The 21,140-nt window shown below is 41.0% G+C and overlaps 1 protein-coding gene across 2 annotated transcripts in view; it reads right to left on the reverse strand.

Annotated features, from left to right (window-relative positions):
• Positions 1-204: 204 nt before the first annotated feature.
• NFKBIE (NFKB inhibitor epsilon) overlaps positions 205-21,140 on the reverse strand; it is a 488,349-nt gene continuing 467,413 nt past the window's right edge. For both annotated transcript variants that reach the window (XM_044060874.1, XM_044060865.1), the window contains exon 6: positions 205-1,487. In XM_044060874.1, coding sequence (XP_043916809.1) covers positions 1,465-1,487 — 23 coding nt within the window. In that variant the 3' untranslated portion in view covers positions 205-1,464. The remainder of the gene's footprint in view (positions 1,488-21,140) is intronic.

Genomic DNA, 21,140 nt, shown 5'->3' on the forward strand with positions numbered 1-21,140 from the left:
TAGTTTGGTGTGTTTAATCTTAAGATTTTTTTCATACAGGTTTTACACTACGTAAAACAATCTGACAACGTATACCACTGGGGTCTGACAATAAAAAATGCAGTGAATATTACATACCTTTACTGCTTCTGAAAGTAGCCTAGTAGGATGGAACGGAAGATGGCAATGAGAAAACACAACATAACAAAGAGTATGACATGCCAATTAAATATAAAAAATGAAGGGATGTTTATTAAAATTGATACTTTTTTGTCAAAAAATAACTTCTGTAACAAAAACATTTAGAAAATATTTTCTCTGTTAATAGCATTTAGTTAATGTATTGTGCTACTGGGAAAATATATAAAACAGAGCTTTTCTGAAGTACAACAGTCTGCATGGTGTACATCAATGCTGTGCCCTCTTCTAAGCTCCCCTCAAAGACGGACAGAAGGTGAAACACAGGCGAGTCTTTATTCCTACAGTCATCCAATGCTCTAGTGCAGTCACACAAGCCCTTACTGTGCTGAGAAAAAATGTATACATTGTCCTATTAGACAAAATATGTGAAAGCACATTAAGAGACTTGCTAAGCGTCACTAAGTATGCAAGTGGGAGCTGTCAGGATTTAAAACCAGTTCTGCAAGCTTGCAGAGCAACACACTGACCATTATGACACCTTGCTTTTTTAAATTAAGGATTAACTTTAATGTGTTTTACTTCCCATTCAGTACTCCGCTCCAGTGATACAGACCTTCTGGCAATAATACATATATGAGAAATTTTTGCTTTTGAAAAGACTGTTCTCTTATTAACCACTTTTCAAAAGGCTGTAATTTACCAGCAAAACTGTTCATCTTGGGAGAGAGACAGTAGACAGTGCACCATGGGAAAAAATGCTTTCTCATTTAGTCAGAATGATAATTTCTGGACTGCAGTACAAGAAGCAATCTAACCCATCTCTTACAACAGTAGCTAATTTATAAGCTGGCTTTAACTTTGTGAACTGTAAGACAATACATTACCAGAACAGCAGCATTTTATTTAACTTCATTCACTAACTTCACAAACAATATTTGCCCATGTTGGAGTTGGAATATCTTTCTTCCAAGTGCCCCGATCTGTGCCTATTATCTGGAAAAAAAAAAAGGTGTAGTTAACTCTGAAAGCATGGCTCCACTCTTGGAGGTCTCAAAGATTCTGCTATGCACGTCTGCCTGCCAGATATATGCTTTTAAAATCATATTAATTTTGCTGCATTTTTCTCCAGCTGTCCAGTCTCTAACAGCAGCGTTAAAAAGTAATTTATGTACGCTATGTACATTACGGTAGTCTTTTAAAATCTTTGATTGCATGTAGTGCCCACTGGCTCTTTACTTTCTCATGTTGTTTCACTGATGACATTCTGTAGGTTCTAAAGATGAAGAAGCCATTCCAGATGTTCACTCAGTACAGACAACTGGTTTACCAGAAATCTTCACATCATCAAATGGAAACAAAGCCAAAATCTAGTGGAAAGAAAAATTAATGTGAGTTGTTTTCATTCTTAAGCTCTAGTCCTGCAGTCTTGGAAACTACTTTCTATAATAAGCTGGCAGATTAGGTCAACTGATTTCACAATCTACAGTTTCCCTGCTACTAAACAGGAAGAGGTCACATGTCATTAAGCAACAAATTTTATAAACATTTAATACTGTAAAGATGTTTACTAGTAAAGTGCAGTTGCTGTAAGATCTTACCATAACAGCGAATCTTGGAATGTAGGGACCACTGCTGCAGTATTATACATGAAAGATAGGATTTAGCCACGGGCAGATATCTACCTATTAGGTAGGACTTCCAGAGCTGTGTAGGCCCCTCCCCCTATGGCAGCCACATTAGTAAAACATTATGTAAAATGAGGAGAGCAGCTCCTACATCATCTTCAGTTCGTTTTGGAGTGAAAGTAATAAGCTATACCCCCAATAAGTGTGCCTCAGTAGTGCCCGAATAGATCAGTTATGACATCTGAATAGCATATATGAGGTCCCATCTTGCAAATAATCTCTCCAGAGAAACCAGGCCACTCAGGGAAAACAAAGATCGGAGGAAGGTAGGAGGGGGTCTACACTGCAACAGTGATTGTTCTACTTGATTATCATCGGTTTTGGTTTAGTTATCACACAACTGTATTATGTTCTTCATAGGGATCACTGCTGCAGTAGCCTGACCCCAGACTCAGGTGGAGAACTTCCATGGCTGGCCTGCAAGACTACAGTGGTAAAAACTATGCTGCCCCTTGAATAATAGTGCATTTGGTAGTATTTAGAGAAGTTATAGCTGGAAGCCCAGGTAGTTGCCACTCATATACACCTGACTGAAATATTTCGGAAGTCAGTTAAAATAGTAGTGCATCCCTCAGACTGAACCCTGGCATATCCCCATGGTAGGCATAGCAACAGACAATGCAAATTGTTAATCATTTGAAGAGTGTTTGCTTGGGGACTGCTCTACTTTGGGTCTTCACTTTAAAAGAAATGAACAAATGGTCGGAACTCCTAACCTCTTTATGCAATAGACCCCACCCTCTAATTATGAAGGTATCAGAAGAAAACTGGTAGCTGGATAACCTAGTTCAGGGTTAATTCAGGAATCACTCTGGGCAAGAAGGAGAAGTTAGTCTCTAACAATATCCTGTCCTAATGGAACATAGGAACATACCAGACAAGTGATCACAGGAACTATAAGACAATAAGACATATATATTGTTAAGCATATCCTTTCCAAAGCACTTAATAAATGTGCATCTCCCAAAGTGAGCAGGACTGTCCATGATAAACCTGGTATAAGTTTGTGTCTACCCAATCAATCATCAAGACTAGCCTTAAAGGTAGCTAAAGTAGTACTTTGACTTGTAGCGGTAACTTATTCCATAGGCTAGGAATACGTTGAGTTAGGAACCTCTCCAGCAAATCTTATTCATTTAGGTTCATAGGCAAGTACTAAGCTAGTTGCCACTGTGGGCTATTTTAAGCCTAATCAAATTTCTTTGCCGAGACTCAGACCCTGTACCTTTTGTCTATAAACACCTTAACTATTATGCCAACTCGCACCCCTTGGTGTAGACTTGGGTCCTTAGTGTGGGTGTTTGCAGAGTCACTAATTTTGCAAAGAAATGGGTCAAAAAGGACCAGGTCTTTCATAGCTCAAAAGGAAGACACAAGTCACCTTGCAGCAACCTGAATGTTACCAAGTACAGAGTGCAAGGCTTTATAGACTCAGTGACCTTACATGCAGAAGTGACAGCCACTACGAAAGATGCTTCCCAGGACAAAACATGGGTAAAAAGGCTTAAAGGGTTGAGAAGAGAATCTTTACAGAGGCAAAAGCCAACTTGGTGTTAAATTAACTGGGACCTCTTACACTGTAAATTCCTTTATGTTTCACTCTTCAGAGACCTGGCTACAGTCACACAACACAGAAAATCCCCCTGGTACAACTTTCTAGTAGTGTGTGCATCTCTTGCATGACAGAAAAGAAAACAACTCTCTTAATGGGGGATCGGAGACCTAGCCTCTGAGTATTAAATCTGAGGCTGTTGAGCACCAGAGGGGTGTGTGTGCATGTGAGCTCATGCACATGTGCATCTGTCTGTATGAATTTTTTTTTATTTGTTAACAATAAGTCCTAACTGAATGCAAGTATCCATTTTCAGGGATGAACTAGGAGACTGTTTGGTTAAGTGACTCACTCAGTCACACAATAGGTGAATGAAAGCTGAAGGAACGAAATCTTAGACTACTGGTAGCAAATCATAGTCTTAATTATCTCTGCTAAATGCTATGCTATTGGTTAATCAGAGTACAGGACATGGGCAGTGTGAACGGTTCTCCTTTCTTAAACTATAACAAAGGGGGGACTCAAGATCACCTGTGCCAGGACTGGGCTACTAGTATTTTTTCTTCTCTTGCTCCCACAACTATGAGGACAAGGGGAGAGGAGGAGGTCTACATGAACCCTGACCCCTCAGTTCAAAGAGAATGTATTTACTGCCAAGTCTTGCCAACAAGAAAATATTTCGTGACAGAATCAGAAATACATCTAATAATTTGCGGCCAAATAGCATGCATAAGGATCCCTTACTAATAATCATAAAAAACATTCTAGCACTACAGTTGAAGCCTTAAAAGAGTATGATGTCAGTGTAAACCCAACATTTAAAAAGATACACGGTTATGACATCAGCATACAGTTAACTTCCTGATTTAGTCCTTCATGTTTCAGTGTAACATAATTTAAAATGAAAACTGATTCTTTATATTTTAGTTGCCTCTCAAGTTCAAAAACATTTCCATTATTATTACGCTTTCTAAGATGCCAGCATAATTTGCACATCTCTTAAAATGTGCAGAAGGATGGTCTTCTTTGCCATAACACATATCTCTAATGTGCTCCTGTAGTCACGCTAAATTGCCTTTTAGTTTTACCTACATTATAAAGAACAAGAACACCACAGGACATAAATCAGACTGTAGTACAGCTAAAATTGTTCTCTGCTTTCAAACCTAATGCCATTTATATTTTGAGTTTAATGTATACATTAACACTGTCTAAAAAGAAAAATTGTCAAACCTGAAGATCTACTAAACTGTCAGAATTCTAAAACTACAATGTACATCACACACATTCTCTCCTCTTATAAGAAATAACTGACTTTGTACATAAATAAGGGTTAATTAAAAAAAAATCATCTTGCAACAGAAATTTCTGGTGTTTATATAAATACTACACCAAGTCACTAATAATTATATTCAGTACGAAAATATATTTCTTTATTACGGTTACATAATACATTGCAAAAATTCATTAACTCGGTATTTCCCCTCGTCATAGTTAATAATTGTTGCCTATTTTTCTTCACACTTCTCCAACAGGACCTTTCTACTATAGTTGTACCATAACCTCTTGTGAAAAACATCATAGTTATATTACTGGCCTCAGTTAAAAACCCTGCCCACTTACTACATGCTTGCCTAGCTTGTAAATATTCATCACTTATGTGTACCGGATGACAGCCTACAGAACAAAGTCAAGTCATATTAGACCTAGGATTTCTATATCCCTAGCTGGAGAGACAGCTTTGTCTCACAGAGGTTGCCTCATCTTTGGAGCAAGCTTCCTATTCAGGTTAAACAAAGCCCTCACTGGCCCTGTTTAAGCGTAATTTTGACGACTGGATGGCTAACTAGAAATTCACACTGGAGGTTCCACCTGTGCCCCTCTTGGATAGGGGCAATAAATGCTGATTTTAATGTCTGCTTGAACCAGACACCCTTGGGAACATGGGTTGACCTTGGCTAGACTTGTAAGGGCCGCTGGGGTCATTAGCCTAGTAACCTCCTATGATCATTTTTAAGTAACAATTCTAAACTATTTTGCATGTAATTATTTACAAGAGTAAAACCACATCAGTTAGTTCAGTTCAGATAACAATACATCAGCCTCTTGAACATTCCCTTGAGAAATAAACAGGAGGTTATCTATACTGCAGAAATATTAAAAATTACCTTTAAAAACTGTTGGTCATGTAAACATTCATCCTTACACATCCCCATAAATAAATGTGTATATGGGACAGCAAATGGGGCATCTATTGCCGTGCCTTTAACTTGATTATGGATATCATCATCAAATTCAAAAAATATTACGCAAACAGAAATTAAACAATTACATGACACCGTCAATATATGCATCCAGAATTAAAAAGTGTCTTGTAGCATGTATACCAAAGCAATGCTCAATATTAGTATATATACTGACCACACCCACTGTCATCCATTCCACATTAGGACTCCATTTTTGTAACTTTTTGATTAAATCAGTGGAATCTTTAATACATGCAATGGTAGCCTACTTTTATATTATAGCATATATTTATTAATTAATCTTGGAACTGGTCCTATATAGGTACCAGAGTCAGATAATATAGCTCTGCTTGGTGGACTCCCAAGTACTTTTTATGTATTTTATGCATTTTTAGACTTACAAGAGAGTTAAATGTAATGTATTTTTAAACAGAATATATATTTGGGTGTTTTGAACATTATGGTTACTACACTATTTAGATGAATGTGTAGTTAACAAAAGTAATTTTATGTCCCCCTCTCATTCTATGACTTTAAAGATACATGTGTTTCAGTTACTTGAGCAGTTTAATAGTGTGATTAATTAATGCATAATGAATGGAAAGCAATAAAATGATTAAGCCAAAACAGAAAATTAACAATTACCCCTGTTAACAAAGGTAACTTGTGTGCAATAAAGACAGAGAGCCACTATATAAAAATGTGCAAGAGCAATTTTATGCATATACAGTGGATCATAAAGAATATGAGAAGGTTGTGGCCATTTTGAAATAAACACACAAAGCAGACCTACAGTATCTGTCTGTGGCAGCTATATGGAACAGGTTACAACATTTATTAGTAAGTATACACGACTGTGACATCCCCACTCTGGGCCAGTAATCAAGGAGCCTGAGTCCCTACCACTGACACTGCAGAGGGACGTGCACTTGGAATACAAATGGATACACTCAGTATTTCCAGATGCAGACCTCTGCATCAAGCACAATTTCCCTTAAGAGCACACAGGGAACACACTCAGCCCGGGGTCTAGGCTTCTCTGTCTCTCCCCTGGTCCTCAATAAGGCTCCCTTCTGGCACAGCTGCAGAGTTAAGTACTCAGCCAAATGTCCAAGCCAAGTCCTCCACCGCTCTCTCTCTCTGAAACCAGTGCTTCTTGTCCCTGCTCCAAGTAGCTGACATACACCTTGAGATTTAATTTACACAGACACACACACAGACTCACACACACAGACACACACACACCCTGGGAAAGGCTGGCACAGATTACATGCTCTACACCAGCTTTGCCCAGTTTATAAGGTAGATTCACTGCCACCAGTCAGTTACTCTAAGGCTCTTGCAAGGGTACCCAATTATACTAGGTGAAATTAATATTTACACAAATGGTAATGTTGACCAAACAGCCAGGCTTTCACGAGTGGCCAGAGGTATCACCAAATAAATATATGCAACTACTCCTAAAACCTAAATATTTTCTAAAAGGGACTAGCCACAATGAAAAGTTTAAATATGTTTAATTAGGGGTGGGAGATTGGCATAATGGTTAAGGTGTTTATCTTACAAACACAAGGTGGAGGGTTTGATTCTCACATGAAGTAACTGGCTTAGCTTAAAATGGCCTACAAGGGCAGTTAGCCTAGTAATGTATGAATCTATGAATAACAAAAAAACATGAAAATACAAAATATCTATCTACAGTAAATACCAGAGTTTTAATCATAGGAAATAATAAAAATAACATAGCTGGAAAGATTAACACAGTTACAGAAAAACAATAAACTATTTTCACTATATTTTCCTGATTTAGACAATTACTATCCCTGGTTACTTACTACAGCAAGGCAAGATGAAGTAGGTCAGGGATCCTTCTATGTCAGGTTCCAAGAAACAGAGTGCTCAGTGACAAACTTCTCAATATATTATCTAAATATTACTTCTGGGATAGCTTATATAATGGCATCACATGTGGTCATCTGAGTCGGTTTCTCACTTTATGACCAACACTAAAAACTGCCAAGACTTTAGTACCCATGTGCTACCATACACAGCCAGAGCTTTGCTCAGATCTGCTGCAGCTCCTGGAAGTCATAAAACAATTTCAAACCTCTACCCTTTCAGGGTAGCAATTAGCTCCCTGCTAGAGACAATAAAGAAGGCTTCCTAATACTTTGTTTCCCAGGCATTTTGTCTCTAGATGCAACCAGAACTGTAATTTCAACTATTTTTCCAAGTTAGCTGGGACTGAGATTAACCTCTTTTCTTCCAGTATCCTCTGTTAAAACATATACATTTAAACAGTTATGATAATGCATGTACATTTCTTTGCTTTTCAGCAGGACACACGGTTGATCCATTTTTAACACAAGCAACTTTACAAATACATTTTCAACACAAGTATCTGTACAAATCAGTTTAATATTCAAACAACATACAATTCTTTAAATTCCAGCTAGCCGTGCTGGCATATGCTGCATATGCACTACTCTATTTCTCATGGCATAGCTGGCTGTACCACCTATCGTCACAATGACAATATGCAAGTAAGCTACCAAAGTACTAATGACTCCACTAATTTACTGAAAAAGTTGGAGATAAAATGGGGTCCTAATAGAAATGAATGACAGTGAATGAAGTCAGTTTACAAGTTGTGAGAGACAAGTCAGGATGCATTTATTGAGTGTATCATATAATTACTTCATTTCTGTTTGGCCTTTTTTTTTTTTTTAATTTGATGGTTTTACGGTACAACAGTGGGTGGCCCATTCAATCCCCCTACACAAATTTATTTATAGGGGATGTGGGAGGCAAGTTTATTAAATAAAAAAAAAAAAAAAAAAAAAAAAAAAAACTTGTTAATATAATGTTTTATATTTATTTCCAGTTTACAAATGACAGTTTACAAATGACTTCTATTTGTCAACATGATATGCAAGTGTGCGTTTGAAGTAACTTTTCTTGGGACAGCTGAGGAAGAAGGAAATGAGAAGGGAGGCCTTCTCTGACAGAGGAAGATCCTGATATTTGTTACATATACACACTACTCCTAAAAAGGTCTTTATACCTGGAGAGGAAAGGTCTGACTTTTAATAGGGGATGGAAATGCCTATGCTGGACAAGGCAGGAGGTGGTTAGATGCAAAGTTTTCTTTAGTTTTCTTGGGACAGTGCCTGACTCAGTCATCCAAATATGGGTAGATGAGCAAATACTGGAGCTTAACATTTATAGGTTCACAGGTAGGTACTAGGCTATTGGCCTAGGTGGGGTGCCAGTTTGTTCTGTAGTTCATCTAGAATGCAGCCTGGGATGTTGTCAGGTCCCATGGATGTTGTGTTCTTGGCTTTGCAGAGTGTGGTGTTTACCTGTGCAGCCATGATTACAGGAACTTTGCATTCTTCTGGTTTAGAGATGAGAAAGGGGTAAAGTTAGCAATTAACCTATCTGCCAGGATGTTGGCAATATCAGTTAATTCTGTATATTTAGTGTCATTGTGCTGTAACTCAGAGCAGATCTGAGTGTTGCCATTGAGATTCCTGACAGCTACAGAATGCTTTGTAGTTGTCTTTAGAATCAGTGGAAATTTTGTTTTCATAACTAGCTTTGGAGGATTTTGTGACGGAACTCAGCTTCTTACCGAGGCTGACCAGGAAGTTACTCCAATCGTGGGATTTTACTCTTTTTTTTGCAACAGTTGCTTTCTTCTGTTGGTTTATGGCAGGGGACCGCCAGATTGGCTTCCTTTTTTTTGGAGGATAGCATCTTGGTTCTGTTAGGGATTGTACCATCCATGCACTCGTGAAAGTGCATATAAAGTGCATTTGTGCAGGATTCAGCAGTCGTACCTCTACTGTCCGTCTGCATGGGTGTCGTGAAGTTTGCCACTTCTAAGAAGCGTGAAGTTGGCTTTGGAGAATTTTTTTTACATTGGTTTCCCTAATGGGGGGTGGGGACTGGGTGTGGATGTCTAGGGTGATTAGCTTGTGGTCAGATCTGACCAACGAGGAACTGACCTCTAATGTGGATACCAGTTGCCCATGTTGGTAATGACCAGGAATAGGATACTGCTGCCCATGGTGGGGGGTGTGGATAAGTTGATCCAAGGCGTTGGGATTTATGAATTCCAGAAAACGTTGAGCAAAAGAGTTGGTACACGAGTAGTTTTCCCAGTTATTAGTGGGGTAGCTGAAATCGCCCATTATGAGGGTGCTAGGTTGTAACCTAATATTTTCCAGAGTATCAAGAAATGAGGAGTGGGAATCCTGGGGCATGGTGGGGGATCTGTAGCAAGCTACAATTTGGGTTGCGGTCTTGCCCAGAGTTACTTGCACTTGGATAATCTCGGATGCATTATGCTGAGCAACTAACTAGATAGGTGTGGATATCTTTAATGAATATGGACACGCCTCCGCCTTTAGTGTTTTGGTCCAGGTTAGATGGCCAAAAGTGTGGTATGAATTATAGCCTGGTAATGCAGGGGTGCTCTCTGGAGCCTTGAACCAGGTCTCTGTCACTGCACAGATGTCGATGTTCTCCATTTTAAGGAATAAGTGCATTTTGAGGTTTAGACTTCTAGCATTGAGTTGCATTACCCTCATATTTTGCTTGCTTGCTTCTGTTACAGTGGTGAATTTGTCATTTGAACCTTGCTTAAAAAAGGCACTATAGGGGTGACAAGAACCTTAGCCAGTATCCGGAATCCCAAGGGTGACAGGTGCAGGCCATCTCTGGCAAAGCATCGTGGTCTGTCGATCATGTCATCCCAGGCAGACAGATACTGGATCCCCTTAGAATGACACCAGAAGCTTAGCCAATTGTTGAAGTCAATCATTTTGTCCTTGGACTGTGGTATAATTCTGGGCAACGGCAGTTTGCTACTCAGGGCTAGGGTCATACTTGCCTGGGCTACAAGATCGGACAGCTCCTCTATTGTCTCTTTTCATGTAGTCCATGGAGGTACGTCTCAGGTCATTCACACCAACATGGACAAGGACAGTCATATCTGTACTTGTGGAGTGACCTGAGTGCGTGCATTACATGGTGGATCCTGACACTTGACAGGCAGCTGACAGTAACCTTCTCCTCGTTTAGCCTGGTGAGTAGAACATCAGTGTGCCTGACTATAGAGTCACCTATGACTAGAGTGTTGGGTACACTGTTATGCCTTATGGGCTGTGGTTGAGTGGCACACTGACTTTGTGGGCTATGTGTCATTTGGGTTGTGTTGGGGGGGGGGGTGCAGGTTGTTTGCATTTCTGCTTTGGAGGTCCCTGTTGCTTAGGCAGATTTTTATTGGGAGCCTCCGCGAATGTAGGTGTGTGCTTTGTGCTTGTGTGTGTGTATTTTGGTGGTGTAGGTTTTGAGGGACTATGTGATGAGTGTGGTGTGCTGCAAGTGTTTTTCTCCTCGTGACGGTCTAGTCCAGTCTGGTGAAGAGAGCTTTGCTTCCAGTTTTGCTATACAAGTGCATCTCTCACAGGTTGTAGTGTTGGGTGGTAGGAGGTGAGGGCTGTCTGTGTACATGAGGCAATTGCTGCATTGCCCAAGATGCCCAGATTCATCAGGTAGACAGGAGAAAACACCGGGAGCTGACCCTTAATAGGTGCTTATTTAAGTACTAAAACCTGTTTTCTTATATGATAGACTCTTGCCTGAAGCCTTAAGAATGTATAGTTGTGCAAGAACGTACCCTATAAGTAGATCTCCTACTTTTTACTGTTGCAGTATTCTTTACAACTGGGATACCCTGTCAAGGAAAAGTGAATGTCCAGCCAACATAACAAAGCCTTTATATCTTCCAGGCGCTGTATGTCAGAGGTATTCCCTATAACCAAGGTTTAAAGTATATACATGATAAACGTGACGCCAAATCCACAGAAGCAGAACCACCCAAGAAAAAAAGCAAAAGCATGTACATCCAAAAAGAGAAGAAGAAAGAAAAGAGGAATCGATCATTGGGCAGAAGAAAGGTAACAGAGAATAACAGGTGGTTAATGAGGGAGGGATAGAATACTGCAACAATGAAAAGTTGGACATCTACTGTTACGGTGAGTTCTTACACAACTGTATTATGTCCTTCCTCATCACTGTTGTAGTATTCTTTACATCTGGGAAGAGTACAAAACCAGCTAGAGAGGACAGGAGAAGAAAGCCACAGAGGAGCCCTCTAAGAACCTATGAAGGATGGCCCTGACAAAACCTGCCTTGGCCCTAGAAATCACATCCAACTTGTAATGTTTAGTAATGTTATCTAGCGAAGACCAAGTAGCAAGCTTACAACATGGATCTTGTATACAGACCCTTGAAAAAGCATCAAGAACAGGGAACTGCCCTGGTAGAATGAGCCCAAGCATAAGAAGAAAGCTGCTTACCATGAAAGAAACAGTAGAAAGAAAGATCTAGGAGGATATGGTTTGCTTAGAAACAACCAAACTCAATGTCTTGGACAAGAAAAGAAACAAAAATTCTTCAGATTTCCTGATATCTTTCCTCTTATCTGCGCAATACCTGAGCCATGTAAATCCAACGTGTGAATTCCCTCAGAAACATTCTGGTGACAGGAGAAAAGAAGACAGATGAATTGTTTGATTAATAGTCAAAATCATCAGCCATCTAGGACCTAAAAGAAGGATTAGTACAAAGAGAGGCACTCTATGAAGAAAAACAAAAAAAACTAAATGCCATGAGTGCCTAAAGTTCAGAGACTCACTTGGCAGAAGAGCCACCAACAGTACATTCAACCAAGTACAGTAAAACAAGGAAGAGGAAGTTGCAGTCTCGCAAAGTAACAAGGACAAAATTATGGTCCCAAGGAGGAGGGATAGGCTTTCTTGTGAGTCTAATATGAAGGACACCTTTCAAAAAATTGTTTGACTTCAAAACAAGAAGCAAGGAGCAGATTCAGAGGCTTATAAGCAGAAATGGCTGATCGAAGAGCTCTAACAGAGGAATATGCCAGACCATAGTTGAGCAACTCATACAAATAAGAATGGACCATAGGAATATCCACAAAAAAAGAGGAGACCACGTACATTAGACCACATCAAATAGAAAATCTCTTCCCTTTAGCCACACAGGATTTTCTAGTGGGTTTTCTGGCATCCAGCAAAATCCAAATCATGTCCTCAAAAATCTGGTATCTAAAAAGAATCAAAACCCTATCACCTAGAGAATCAACTGAAAAGTGTGAAGTTGGGGTAAATGAGAGATCCCTTGTCCTGTGTGAGAAGAACTATCTTGTGAGGTAACCTGTGATGACTGCCCCTGTCCAGATGAAAAAGAATGGGGTGAACCAGTGTTGTCTGACCCAAAAGGGGTCACACCAAGAAGATTTAGGGCCTGTCCCAACTGATCTTGTGCATAACGTTTGGTAGCACTGGAAAAGGGGAATAGGCATACAGAAACATCTCCTTCCAAGTAAAAGGCAGAGCATTCACTTCCCAAGTCAGTAGACTTGAACAATGAGTGAGAAGGTCACTGAAAAACCAATCAGAAAAAAACAAAATGAAAACTCCAGTAAAGCTAGAACTTCCACTGAATGACCTCCCAAACCTCTTGTATCAGAGGCACATGGGATATATGCAAATGATCCTTATGAACATCAGGTGTTTCAGCTCACTGGTGATTCTGAATGCCCATGACTTGTTTTGTCGTTTTACTGGATAATTTCAGGCCAATAAAGCCAAACCCCACTAGCTGTGGATATGCACATTTCAGCCTTGTTATGACCTCGTCAGCACAGCACAAGCAGAGTGTTTGACTAAGCATTAGAAACACAGGGCTGTTATACCTAGCTGATGTCCATCATCATTAGGGTCACTGCAAAAATTCAAAATAGTCAATGAGCTGAAACACCTGATGTTCATAAGGATCATTTGCATAAATCCCATGTGCCTCTGATACAAGAGGTTTGGGAGGTCACTCAGTGGAAGTTCTAGCTTTGCTCGAGTTTTCATTTTGTTTTTACTGATTGGTTTTTCAGTGACCTTCTCACTCATTGTTTTAGTTTGTTCTTTGGAATATTTTTGCAGTGACCCTAATGATGATGGACATCAGCTGTGAATAACAGCACTGTGTTTCTAATGCTTAGTCAAACACTCTGCTTGTGCTGTGCTGACGAGCTCATAAGGCTGAAATATGCATATCCACAGCTAGTGGGGTTTGGCTTTATTGGCCTGAAATTGTCCAGTAAAACGACGAAATAAGTCATGGGCATTCAGAATCGCCAATGAGCTGAAACACGTGATGTTCATAAGGATCATTTGCATATATCCCATGTGCCTCTGATACAAATCAGTAGACTTGGTAATCTTGAACAGAACTAGAGAAGTTGTGTGTTCAGTGAGGAGACAAAAAGATCTACTTTAAGAGTACCTCACTGATGTACTATGTTCAGGCACACCTACCTGTGAAGCATCCATTAACTTGGGTCTGTACTGCATCTGTTCAAAATGTCCACCACAAGACTGTGCTCTGCTGGAATGTAAACCACCAACAATTAATGGCAGATACAAAGTCCCAATCTTGAATAGCTGGCCTGCAAAAAAGGTAAGACATTGTGCCTCCCTGCTTGATGTACCACATGACTGTGGCCTTAGAGGGCCTGGAACCCAGACAGACTAGAAACAATGAATGGCCAGAAAGAGAGCTTGATAACCAATGTGCTTGAGCTAAACCTTGAAGTTGTTGGAAGAAGCTCCCCAACCTTGATCTGATGCATCTGTGTACAGCTTCTGACTGAGAAAAGGAAAGTACAGTTGTGTAAAATCTTACCATAACAGTGGTTGTCCTCTTCACTGTTGTAGTATTAATTACATTAGGGATCCCCTGCCAAGGGTGGTCCAACATCCAGCCATTACACCTAAGCCTTTAGGTTGTTTTAAGGTACACAGTACATCACATGTATGCTCCATGCAGGATGGTCTGTCCAGACATTACCTTTATGTCCGCTATGCATGGAGCATACATGTGATGTACTGTGTACCTTAAAGCAACCTAAAGGCTTAGGTGTAATGGCTGGATGTTGGACCACCCTTGGCAGGGGATCCCTAATGTAATTAATACTACAACAGTGAAGAGAAGGACAAGGGGATGGAGAGAGGGAGTGAATACTGCAACAGTGAAGAGAAGGACATCTACAATTATGGTAAGCTTTTACACAACTGTACTATGTCCATTTCACTGTTGCAGTATTCATTACATTAGTGAGAGTGCCAATGCTCAGGAAGAAACCTGGGAGGAGGAAGGACGAGCAGAGCTCTATAGGAAGCCATAAAGGATGGCCCTAGCAAAACCAACTCTAGCTGTGGAGATTCCATCCAGCGTGTAGTGGTTAGTAAATGTATGCAAAGAAGTCCAGGTAGCTACCTCAAGAACAGAATTAGTATCAAAACCCAAAAGCACCAGAAGAAGTCACAGCCCTAGTAGAATGAGTCTTAACAGAATAAGGAAGGCTCTTATCATTAAAAGAATAACAAAAAGAAATAGCTTTTGAGATGCAAGAAGAAATAGCTTGCTTGGATACAGCTAATCCGAAGAACCTGGGATGAAGGGAAACAGAGCTGATTAGATTTCCTAATAGCCTTAGTCTTATCCAAATAAAATCTGAGCCGTCTATGCACATCCAAATGTGTGCAGCACCTTCTCACTAGTAGATTGTGAAGGGAAAAAAGTTGGCAAATTAATACTGATTATGGGACAACTCATTCACCACCTTGGATATGCAAGGATAGCCAGTCCTTATGAAACACTAAAAAAGCAAGTCAAGCCATAAGGGCATGAACGCTCAGACACCCATCTAGCAGACACAAGGGCTAACAAAAGAACAGTCTTCCAAGAGCAATGCTGTAAGGAAGCTGAAGGTGCAGGCTCAAAAGGCGCTCAAGTCAATTTTTCCAAAACAGAATTAAGATCCCAGGGAGGAGGAAAAGGCTTCCTGAGAGGCCTAATATGACGGATGCCATTTAGGAATTGTTTAGCCTCAAACCTAGAAGCTAATGGAGGAGATAAAGGTAGACCAGCATAAATAGCTAAGTGGGCATTAACAGAAAAATAAGCCAACTGAGCAATTCACACAGATGAGAGAGAACCAAAGGAAATCCACAGAAAGTGGATCCAGGTTATGAGAATGACACCAAACAGAATATTTTTCCCATTTGGGTAAATAGTATTTTCTAGTATTGGGCTTCCTGGCCTCCTGAAGGACCCTAAGCATGCCCTCAGAAAAATGGTGTTTTTGTTTTGAAAAAAAAAAAGAAAAATGGTGTTTTGTGTGTAATCAAAATCCTGTCATCCACAGTTGTCAGTTGAAGAGTGGAAAGGTGGGGATGGATAAGAGATCCATTGTCCTGTGTGAGTATGTCTACCGTTGTGAGGTAACTTGTGACGATTGCCCTTGGCTAAATGCAGAAGAGGGAACCAATGCTGTCTTGGTCAAAAGGCATCCTGCTGAATTCTGATCAGGACTTTTGGAATGAGGTGAAGGTGGGGGAAAGCATAAAGAAACATCCACTTCCAAGAAAAATATAGGGTATCCACCTTCCAAACCAGAGGACCTGGGACTCTGGCACAAAACAGAGGAAGTTGTCTGTTGAAAGGGGCGACCATTAAAGATTTGCCCTTTTGACCTGAGGGAATGTAAACTGCCTGAACAGTCACTTGATACTGGACAGCAAGATCACACACTAGGAGTACCAACCAGCAAAGACGATAAGATCTTGTCCCCCCAATTTGTTTACATACCACTTCACTACGGTATTGTCTGTAAATGAATGTAATTGAGAGGTCCTGGGGAGAAAAGCCTGAAGCTTCACTGAGTTCCCATCTCTGACACTGACGTTCTCTTTCTGTTGAACAGAAGGCCACAACCCCTGCACCTTTAGGGAGCCAAAAGCTTGCTCCCATCCCACAACTGAAACATCTGTGAAGAGCTCCTGAGAAGGAATAGGGGAATGAAAAGGGAACCCTGGATTTAGAGACAACTGCTGACTCCACCAGTGAAGCTCCTTCTTGAGACAAGGTAGAAGCGGAACTACAAATTCTAAGGGATGTGCATGTTGAAGCCAAACGGACTTCAGAAACCCTGAAACTTTCTCATGTGGAGTTTGGCCAGAGGGAGCATAGGGATGGTGGATACTACGAATCCCAACTCTCAAAAACTGCCTGGCTGTAATAAGAGGCCAGAAGAAGAAGAGTTTGAAAGAAGCAAGGCCTTGAGAGGAGGCAGGAATGCCAGCATAGGCACCATCTGAATCCTGCACCACAGAAAAACATGGTCCTGAGGAGACAGAAAAGATTTTTTGAAGTTTACTGGTCACCTCAAGCTTTGCAGAAGGGAAATGGCAAAATGAAGAACTTCCAACAGCTTCTCTGGACAGGAATCAGAAAACTGAAAATGCCACGAAAGAGAAGAAAAAAAAAAAAAAAAAAAAAAAATGGGATGGAGATGGATATAATCCATGAGATCCAGAGACACCATATAAATATAATAAAAGAAAAAGCAAAAGGCGACAAACAAAGACACAAGGACAAAAGGGCAAAAAGAAGGGCACTGTTTGGACGAGGAATTTGTGGTTAAACAAGGAGAGAGAGAGAGAGAGAGAGGTGAAGAGAAAGATGAAAGTTACTGGGAAAATAGGACAGTCAGACAGCACCTGGTTTGTCTGAAAAAGGAGACTTCTGAGACACAGAAGTCTGACTAGCCTTAGCAGGAGCCCACTTACCAACCATTCTACCCTTAAGAGGAGGGCAAGATTACCTGCGAGCAAAGGCTAGCTTATTTTGGTAGTTTCTCTGAAATGTAGGCATAGAAAGTTCCTGTAAAGTCTTGCCCTTATCCTGAATAGACTTAATGATAGCAGAAGCAGCTTCATCAGACAAGTGTTTATTATCAAGAGGTGCATCTATCAACCTAGCCTTAATATCATCAGGCAAAGGTTGAAGCCAAAGCCAAGAACACCTCCTCATCACAGACCCAAAAGCAACAGCCCCAGAGGAAGCATCTGGTTCATCATAACTACACTTGGAATGGAATGATGAGCCACCTGGCAGAACAGGGAAAGGGCAGATAACAGTCTGGAAGAAATAACCTGACAAGCCTGGGACAGGAGAGCCAACAAGTACCTGGACATATGGGTCTGATAATTAACAGTCCTAAAAGCCAAGGTATCAGAGGTACAAATCTTCTTACCTAGCATTTCCATGGTCCTGCTACCTTTATCATATGGCAGTAACTTGGGAGAAGGAAGCAACTGATAGGACTTGGCAGAGGCTACAGACACCACCAAGGGGTCATCAGAAAGACACCTGTACAAATATTTACAGCCCTCAGGCACCCTATAGAATCTGTTAGGTTTCTTGGGAGCAGGGGGCTCAGAGTCTGGAGCCTTAAAAGCATTAGAAAATACATCCAATAAGGCAGCCAAAACAGGAGGTACAGCAGAAGGTTCAAGAGAGTCTACCTGCAGCAACTCATTGCATCTTTTATGCATCTCAGAGACCTGAGCACAACTCCATTTAGGAACTCCATTATTCTGGAGATCTTGTCCCCAAAAGAAATTTCTTCAAAGGGAGTATCAGGACCGGTAGATTCCTCTTCCTCTGATCCATAATCCAAAAGGAGGGGGAATCTGAGAAGAGTAAGCAAGGGGTTCCTCATCCAAATCCAGCTCCTCCTCAGAGGAATCGTGTTCCCTGGGTCTTTTGGTGGGAAAAGAGGACTGGGGAGGGGTTCGAACAGAAACTCTCTAAGGAGGATTCAATGTCATCAAAGCACTAAACAGTGAGTGAAGGCCTGCCATTCACGCTGTGGATCCTTAAGAACAGGAGAGATCTGTTTAGTCTTTTGCTTTTCATTCAATGAGACATCTGCCTTATAAAATTTGGAAGGTTCTGTCCCAGGACGGTATTCAATGATGGTAGCAGGGACGACTGACTAAAATTTGAGAACACCACATGACTCTTCAGAGATAATCAGCCGCGATCCCCCCGAATGTCCGAAACGAACGTCTGCCATGCCTCCTCAGACATGATTAAAGTCTGATCCCCACCAGCCTCCAACCCGGTTGAGGCAGAGGACTCCAACGACAAAGTCAGGCGAACCTCTGGACATTCATTCGTCTCAGGGAGAGACATCTGGTAGAGACTGAACAACAGAAGACTCTGGCTTAGGCTTCTTGGCCTTCTTCACTGTTGGCCGTCTCTCGGAGCGTTAAGTACCCTCCATCATGTCTTTTGCAAGAAGTTTAAGACTATTTTCAACAGAGACTTTTTGTGATTTAAGGTGACCTCCACATTGCGAAGCAACAGCATAGTAAAGTGATGATCTCAAAGCAGCAGCTGCTAAGAAAGGGTCTGAATCAAAGTCAAGCATATAAGGGAATATCTGAATTCCCTAAGGTCTGCGGGCATTACCACTTAGGCTAGACAGTTGGTAAAGACCCCATAGTTGTAGAATTACCAAAAATCAAAGCAGAGAAATGAATGTGAGGAAGAAATAGAGAAACTTAAAACTTCTTGAAGAGAGGATGCATAAGAATATGCAGGTAAACATCCTTCAAATCCAGGGATGCCAGAAAATTTTGGGGAAGCAGCAAAGGAAACAGTGTCTGGAGAGAATATCCTGAAGGAAGGAAGGAACTTTTAGAACGATATTGAGAAAGAAGAGATCTAGAATGAGCTTCCAAGACTCCTCCTTCCTGGGTACCAGAACACCCTGATGTAAAAATCCTTGCCCTGTTGGGAAGGGGAAATACACTGGATGGTTCACTGAACCAGAAGATCCTGAAGGGGCACAGGAAAAAGAGGCAGCTGACAAGCAGAAGACTGAGGAAGGGCCTGAGGAAAGGGGAAGGGACTTCCAAACCATAAAATATTTTGGATAATGGAAGGGACCCGAGAGTCCGAGTTAACCCGAGGGATAGTGGAATCTGGCCAAGGTGTAGAAAAGGTTGAATTTCAACTAGAAGACTTTCAGGGAAAACATATTTTTGATCTGTAGTACCCGGAGAAGACTTGTCAGGAAAAACTCTCTTTGGAAGCCCTTTTACCTCTAGAAGGTTGTCTATGGACAAAATAAAGTTTAGATGGAGAACTTCTTTGAAATTTAATAACAGAAGAAAGATAGATTTGCTTCAGATCCTGAATAACTTTACCCTTATCTTGCAGGGTCTTAAAAAGCTCAGCTGCTGCAGTGCCAAAGAAATTCTGATTCTCCAAAGAAGAATGCAGTAATTTGCTTTGGTGTCCCCAGGAAGAGCCTGTAGACATAACCAAGAATACCCTCTCATCATAGATCCAGATGCAGCAGCCCCAAAGGAGGCATCGGGATAATCATAGCTGCATTTAACAGAATTGTAAGTCACCTGAGAAGCAGAACACAAAAGGAAAGGGCAAAAGTCTTAACCTCAGAATCTGACATATCAATCAGAATGCCTCCCAATTTAGAAGGAAGGGCCATTACATATTTAGTTATAGGAGTTTGGTGGTTAATAGCCCTGAAAGCTAAGATAAAAGAAGTTTAAACTTTTTTTCCCTATTCCTCTCCATAGCATGATTATCCATGGCAGAGAATAAAAGCTTACAGGAGGACAGTAACTTAGATGGTTTATCAGTAGCCACAGAAATAATTGCTGAATCAGAGACAGAGAGTAATTTTATACAAAAACTTCAGGAACTTTACAGAACAGGCCAGGTTTATTAGAGGCAGGAGGCTGGGAATCAGGGGCCTAAGAAGCCAAAGAGAAAAAGTGTCCTGAAGGGCACCCAAAACTGGAGTGAAAGCAGAAGGCTCAGGAGAATTTATCTGCAAGAGTTCATGGTACCTCTTTTGAATGTCAGAAACCTGGTTTGTTTGATTTAATTGATTTGTGCTCTCTCTCCTTCTCTCTGCCTCTTTTCCACTCCACTTCCACTGGCTTAGAAACGGGAGGTTGAGTCCCAGCCTGTGAGGGAGGAGAAGCAAGGGCAAGAGAGGAAGGAGAGGCGGCCACAGCAGCCACTGTGACCAAAGCAGTGGATGAGGCAACCACCTCAGAAGTGGGAAGAAGGCCTTTCAGGGCCAACTTAGCCTTCCTGTCCTTAATAGCGTGCAGATTAAAACCCGAGCAAATAGTACAATCCGTACTCAAATGGGCAATGCCCAAACACATCATACAGAGTGTGGCCATCTGCAGGAGACAATTTATGGCCACACTCGGTGAACCTTTCTAAAACAGGCTTGGGGTCAGCCATGTCTCTTATACAAGCAAATTCACCCTAGAGAAGGAAAAAGGAGAGAAAAAAGTTACCGGTTTCCCACTCAAACCACACACTCAAGTAACACAGAACACCGAGGGGGGAGGGGAAGCAATGCACACTAACAAACTAACACTAAAACTACAGTAAATTTTCTAATACACTACACACCAGTGAGGGGGGTGGAGAGAGAACCTACACTAAACACCTACACTCAAACATTTTTAGAAAAAGCTGCTTAAAAAGCAAATAACCCACTCACTAACTCGGAGCTCAGGAGATCACAATGCTTCAGGAAAGCCGCAGCAA

This window comes from Protopterus annectens, chromosome 1.part0, assembly GCF_019279795.1.
Source record: "Protopterus annectens isolate FY-2018-M chromosome 1.part0, PAN1.0, whole genome shotgun sequence".
Taxonomy (NCBI): Eukaryota; Metazoa; Chordata; order Ceratodontiformes; family Protopteridae; genus Protopterus; species Protopterus annectens.